The sequence below is a fragment of the Terrapene carolina genome, unplaced genomic scaffold (assembly GCF_002925995.2).
Source record: "Terrapene carolina triunguis isolate 2854851 unplaced genomic scaffold, T_m_triunguis-2.0 Scaffold517, whole genome shotgun sequence".
NCBI lineage: Eukaryota > Metazoa > Chordata > Testudines > Emydidae > Terrapene > Terrapene triunguis.
Window position 1 is genome coordinate 2,103,461 of NW_020664868.1, and position 6,329 is coordinate 2,109,789.

At 60.8% G+C, this 6,329-nt stretch overlaps 1 protein-coding gene across 2 annotated transcripts in view; it reads right to left on the reverse strand.

Moving 5' to 3' along the window:
• Positions 1-212: 212 nt before the first annotated feature.
• LOC112114098 (cytochrome P450 2C23-like) overlaps positions 213-6,329 on the reverse strand; it is an 8,063-nt gene continuing 1,946 nt past the window's right edge. For both annotated transcript variants that reach the window (XM_026658846.2, XM_026658845.2), the window contains exons 4-9: positions 6,003-6,163; positions 5,144-5,320; positions 3,943-4,084; positions 2,895-3,082; positions 2,252-2,393; positions 213-472 (exon numbers count right to left, since the gene is read on the reverse strand). In XM_026658846.2, coding sequence (XP_026514631.1) covers positions 285-472; positions 2,252-2,393; positions 2,895-3,082; positions 3,943-4,084; positions 5,144-5,320; positions 6,003-6,163 — 998 coding nt within the window. In that variant the 3' untranslated portion in view covers positions 213-284. The remainder of the gene's footprint in view (positions 473-2,251; positions 2,394-2,894; positions 3,083-3,942; positions 4,085-5,143; positions 5,321-6,002; positions 6,164-6,329) is intronic.

Here is a 6,329-nt window from a genome sequence, read left to right on the forward strand (position 1 = left end):
GGCCATCAAGCAGGCTAGGCAGAGCTAATCCCAGCTTGTCTGGGATGTCACCCAGAAGCATAGCATAAGTTTGCCATACAGACAGTATAGAGCCAATATTCATAACTTCAACTACAAAACTGATACACACATATAGACAGCCTAATTATAACCAGTAAACCATAACCTTGTCTTAGACACCCCATTTGACCCCCCTTTATACAAGATTTGGGTGCCACTACAGGACCTTGGTTGCAACAACGATCTGTATGGTCCCAGTTTATGTCAATAACGTCACACCCGCTCTACGCTGGCCGTGGGACGGCACGGAGCTTGTAGGAGAGGCCCTGGCCGCGGAAAGCCCTCCGCAGCGAGGCCAAGTCGATGGCCCCGGGGTCCGTGAGCAGCTCCAGGGTGAAGCTCTGCAGCAGGGTGGTTATGAACAGGAAGATCTCCGCCTTGGCCAGCCCTTCCCCGGGACACACGCGCTTCCCTGGAGGGGGGACAAGAGGACAAGCCCGTCAGTTGGGTCTCGTCGGGCCACGCACGGGCCTGCCTCCAGCACCCAGCTGAGAACTGCAGCAGCCCCCCAGAAGGAGCAAGTCGCCTCTTTCGGAGATGCTCAATCTCTTTCCATCTCGCCTTTTCTCCAACCCGCGGCGCCTTTTAGGGGCTCTTCTCGGTCCCCTCTCTAGGGGGGAGCAGCAGTTTTAGAAGGCAGCTCCTGCCCCAGCGAGCGCCCAGTTGAAGCAGGCAATGGGGGGAGGGGAAACTGAGGCACAGAGCGGGGAAGCAACTTGGCCCAGGTCACCCGGCAGAGCAGAGGATAGAACCCAGGTGTCCTGAGTCCCTGCCCCAGGGGGCAGTTGTGTTCTGTCGTACGTGCCCGGAGCAGGACCCAGTAGAATCATAGAATCACAGAATATCCGGGTTGGAAGGGACCTCAGGAGGTATCTAGTCCAACCCCCTGCTCAAAGCAGGACCAACCCCCAACTAAATCATCCCAGCCAGGGCTTTGTCAAGTCTGACCTTAAAAACCTCTAAGGAAGGAGATTCCACCACCTCCCTAGGGAACCCATTCCAGTGCTTCACCACCCTCCTAGTGAAATAGTGTTTCCTAATATCCAACCTAGACCTCCCCCACTGCAACTTGAGACCATTGCTCCTTGTTCTGTCATCTGCCACCACTGAGAACAGCCGAGCTCCATCCTCTTTGGAACCCCCTTTCAGGTAGTTGAAAGCAGCTATCAAATCCCCCCTCATTCTTCTCTTCTGCAGACTAAACAATCCCGGTTCCCTCAGCCTCTCCTCGTAAGTCATGTGCTCCAGACCCCTAATCATTTTTGTTGCCCTCCGCTGGACTCTCTCCAATTTTTCCACATCCTTCTTGTAGTGTGGGGCCCAAAACTGGACACAGTACTCCAGATGAGGCCTCACCAATGTCGAATAAAGAGGAACGATCACGTCCCTCGATCTGCTGGCAATGCCCCTACTTATACAGCCCAAAATGCCGTTAGCCTTCTTGGCAACAAGGGCACACTGCTGACTCATAGCCAGCTTCTCGTCCACTGTAATCCCCAGGCCCTTTTCTGCAGAACTGCTGCCTAGCCACTCGGTCCCTAGTCTGTAGCAGTGCCTGGGATTCTTCCGTCCTAAATGCAGGACTCTGCACTTGTCCTTGTTGAACCTCATCAGGTTTCTTTTGGCCCAATCCTCTAATTTGTCTAGGTCCCTCTGAATCCTATCCCTACCCTCCAGTGTAGATACCTCTCCTCCCAGTTTAGTGTCATCTGCAAACTTGCTGAGGGTGCAATCCACGCCATCCTCCAGATCATTCATGGAGCTGTTGAACAAAACCGGCCCCAGGACCGACCCTTGGGGCACTCCGCTTGCCAACTAGACATGGAGCCATTGATCACTACCCGTTGAGCCCAGAAGTAATGATGTCACCCCGTGAAATCCCCTGGCTGCTCCCCCTGGTCGTAGGTCAGGCGAGAAGCTGGCAAGGCCTTTGCATTGGTCTTTGTTCTGAACTGAAACAGCCCCGAGCCTCTGCAATCTGTGTGTGTGTGTGTGTGTGTGTGTGTGTGTGTGTGTGTGTGTGTGTGTCCCTATCGCCCCCTGCTGGAGGGGCTGAGCCCTGCTCTGTGTGTGTGTGTGTGTGTGTGTGTGTGTGTGTGTGTGTCACTGCTGCCCCCTGCTGGAGGGGCTGAGCCCTGCTGTGTGTGTGCGCACGTGAGAGAGACGGGAGGCGAACCCGTGTCCACATTACCTGCAGAGAAGGGCATGGCCGTGTCTCTCTTCCTGAATGCTCCGTTCTCATCTAAGAAATGACCGGGGTTAAAATCCTCCGGGGTCTCCCAGCTGGCTGGGTCGAAGTGCACCGAGGCTAGGAGAGGGATGATGGTCGTACCCTGGGGTGGGGGACGGGGACAAGACACCGACAGCGCGAGGTTTTAGGCATTTTACAGCAATAGGAGTGGAAAGAAAATAACAGCCCCGAGGGGTCGCTATGTCCCTTTCCCAAAGAGGGAAACTGAGGCACGGGGCAGGTAAGGGATGGGCCCTAGATCACACACTGGACAGCGGAGCGGGAAGGAGACTCCAGGATGTCCGGCTCCTATGCTGGCTGAGTAACATTTCATGGCCAAGCTGGGTAGGGGATCCCTTCTCCCACCACTGAAAGGCAGCCACCTCGGGTGGAACGGGGCAGCTCCTCGCCCAGGTGTCCCTTGCTTGGTGCTGAGATGCAGCCACCTCTGGGGTGGGACGCAGCCGCAGTTTAGTGGCCCAGCAGCTTGGGGAAGTGAATGTTATAAAGGGGCAGGGTGTCATTTCCTCAGCTCGACCTGGGCCAGTGAACCCCCCGCGCTGCATTGGGGCCAGCGCTGGCTGGGTGTGGGGGGGGGTCTCACCTGTGGGATGAGGTACCCCCGGAAGGGGGTGGGGCGGGTGGTGGTGTGTGGCAGGCTCGTGGGTACCAGGTCGACATAGCGCTGGAGTTCATGTAGCACGGCGTTGGTGTAGGGCAGCCGTAGCCGGTCCTCCAGGGCGGGGGGCCGAGCCCTGCCCACCTCCCTGTCCAGCTCCGCATGTACCCGCACTGCAAAGAGATACGGGTGGCCCTGGCATGCTGGGGAAGGGGGGGCTCCCCCCATGTGTGTCCCCCCCACTTCCATCCTCCCCTTCTCACCCATCCCCCTCCAATGTCTCTCCCCACCCCCAATGGCCAGCCCCCCTGTTCCAGACAGCAACACATTTCCCAGGATCCTTTGCATCACTTTTCCTGCCCTCCCCCAGGTTGGTTGGCCTCCCCATGATGGCTCGGGGTATGGGGTGGGATGGGGAGAGCTCCTACCTCCTTCTACCCTCCCACCCGCCTGGCTGGGAGCTCTGCCCCTGCACCCCCTCCCCTATGCCTCCTTCTCGCTCCTTGGACCCTGTTCTTGTGGCCCCCACCCTGCCCTTGGGGACTGGGATGGGGGCGGGGGCTGTAAGTCCCCTTTGTTCTCCCCTTTGCCCAGTGCCCGATGTAATGCAGAGCAACCTCGGGGCTGCTCTAATTCATGGGACGCCCCCTATGGGCCCTGGGGGAGCAGAGAATTGCCACAGCGCAGGGTGCTCTGGCCACGCCCCCGATCCGCCCCCTATGGGCCCTGGGGGGCCGTGAATAGCCACAGTGCAGGGCGCTCTGGCCACGCCCCCGATCTGCCCCCTCTGGGCCCTGACTGGGAGCAGGGCCCTTGCATCTGCTTCACCCTGGCTGGGGTGGCCCCCCTATGCGAGGGATGGAAGGGTGGGATCCTCGGGGGGGGGGCGGTCCCCCTCCTTTTGAGAGCCTTTTACTGCTGCCTGAGGATGAAGCCGGCTGTCTGGTGCCAGCCGGAGTGCCCCCGGCAGGGAGCGTTGGGGATTATCGGCACCCTGGGAAGGAGCCAGCGTGTCTCGGCCGCTCGCACCCACCTTGCACGTCCGGGAACTTGCCGATCACCAGCAGGGCGAATTGGATGGTGTTGCTGGTGGTCTCCATGCCGGCAATGAACAGGGAGCTGACCAGTTCCATCAGGTTCTCGTCCTCAAACTCCGTCTGCTCCTTCCCTCGCTCCTAGCACAGGGCCGGGTGGGGGGGGGACGGGACCCCAGTGAGGCACAATCCCACCCCGCCACCGCAACCCGGGGCAAGGGGCGCCCCCGCCAGCCACCGCTGCCCGGCTCCCGGCCCCAGGCCCTGGGGAGATGGAGGGACGGTCGGCCTGGCTCCAGGGGGCTGGGAGGACCCGGCGTCGGGGCAGGAATCTGAGCTGGAGGTGAGAGAACCTGAGCCCACGTAGGGTGCCGAGTGTAGAGTCAGTGACTGGCTAGATAGATAGAGGGGTGTGTCTGGGGATGCAGGGGTTGGTGGATGGAGGGGTCTGGGGATGCAGGGGTGGGTTGATTTAGGGGTTTCCATGGGGTTGGAGGGATGGGTGCAGGAGTGGGGGGTGTCTGGGTTGAGGGGTGTCCATGGGGATGGATGGGGGATGGGTGGGTTGAGGGGTGACCATGGGGATGAATGGGGGGGATGCCTGGGGGGATGGAAAGAAGGGGGGCATGGTTGGGAGGAAGGGGAGTGGGGGGATGGGTGGGGCTGTGTGAGTTGAGGGGTGTCCATAGGGATGGGTGGGTGGGTTGAGGGGTGTCCATGGGGATGGATGGGGGGAGGGGTGGGGTGTGCGTGGGAGGATTGGTGGGGTGTGTGGGTTGAGGGGTGTCTAGGGGGATGGGTGGAGGATGTGTGGCGGGATTGGTGAGGGTGTGTGGGTTGAGGGGTGTCCATAGGGATGGATGGGTGAGGGGGTGGGTTGAGGGGTGTCCATGGGGATGGGTGGGCGGAGTGTGTGGTGGGGGATGGGTGGAGGATGGGTGGGTTGAGGGGTGTCCATGGGGATGGGCGGAGGATGGGTGAGTTGAGGGGTGTCCCTGGGGTTTGGTGGGGCTGTGTGGGTTGAGGGGTGTCCATGGGGATGGATGGGTGGGCGGAGGCATGTGTGGGGAGGGGGTGCAGGGGTATCTATGGGGATCTAGCTGCAGGATCCCATCAACCCCCCCAATCAATGGAACTGAATTCCAGCCGTGGTCCCCTCCTCTGCCGCTGACGACTCCTGTCCCCCGGGACGCCCCTCACCTTGGCCTGCTGCAGGAAGAAGTAGTCGATGAGGTCGCGGGGGGCGCTGGGGTCCAGGCTGCGCCGGTGGGACTCCACCTGGGCCTGGATGAAGGCTCTGAGGCGCTCGTATTCCCTGAAGATCCGCCGGTGCTGGCCAGGCAGGAAGTGCATGATACCCGGGAAGGTATTGTACAGCTGCGCGGGGGGGAGCAGAGAGATGGGACAGAGCCGGACGGTTAATAGCAGGCAGGGAGAAGGGAGGCTAAAGCGCTGGGCTGGAATTCAGCAGCCCTGGGTTCTCATCCCACCGCTGCCACTCATCTGCTGAGCGTCCAGGTGCCCAGGCACCGCCCCTCGCTGCCTCAGTTTTCCCCCGGAGGCTGCTGAGCAGAGCTGGCTGGGGAATGGCTTTCCCCTCTGGTGAGCAGCGGAAAAAATGTCCTGCCCTCAATCGGGACATCTTGCAAGTCCTCACAAACCCAAACCGGGGGCGAGAGAACGTCCGGCACGGGGCCGTCGACAGGTTCATTTCGGCGCCCGCCTCGGCTGCGTTTGCTTTTGCCACAAATTCACAGAGGCTTGGCAGCGAAAAGTCATTTGGACGCAAAACCCTGGAACTTTTTCCTTTCGAAAACCGTCCGCGCCGGAGGGGACAAGTTTTTAGGAAGTGGGGAATTCACCAAAACGGGCCCTTTCCCCACACCGGGGAATCGGCGTTTTCCAAGGGGAAACTGGTTTGTCGAAGAATTCCCGACCCGCTGAAGGTACGTCCCGGCCGCAGGAATGGGCTCGCGGCTGTGCCCAGAGAGAGGGGGCCGCAGCCCCGCGAGCGGCTGTTTTGGTGGTTTGGGGCTGGGAGCATTGGGCCCCCGGGTACCTGCGCCGGGAGGGAGCGGAAGTAGCACATGTAGGACATGATGAGACGCTGGAGCTCCTGGAATTCCTCGTTGTCGCTGCTGAATCGGGTCCCCATCACCACGGAGCAGATGACGTTGGCGACGGCCCGGGTGAGGTCGGGCACCGGGTCGAACGCGTGCCCTGCGACGGGGAGGGGGGTAAAAAGACAGACAGCAGGGAACAAGCCCCAGATGGGGAAACCAGAGAGCGCCCAGGAGTCCTGGCTCCCGCCCCACCCCTCCCCCAACCACTAGACCCAACTCCCCTCCCAGAGTTGGGATAGAACCCAGGAGTCCTGGCCCCGCCC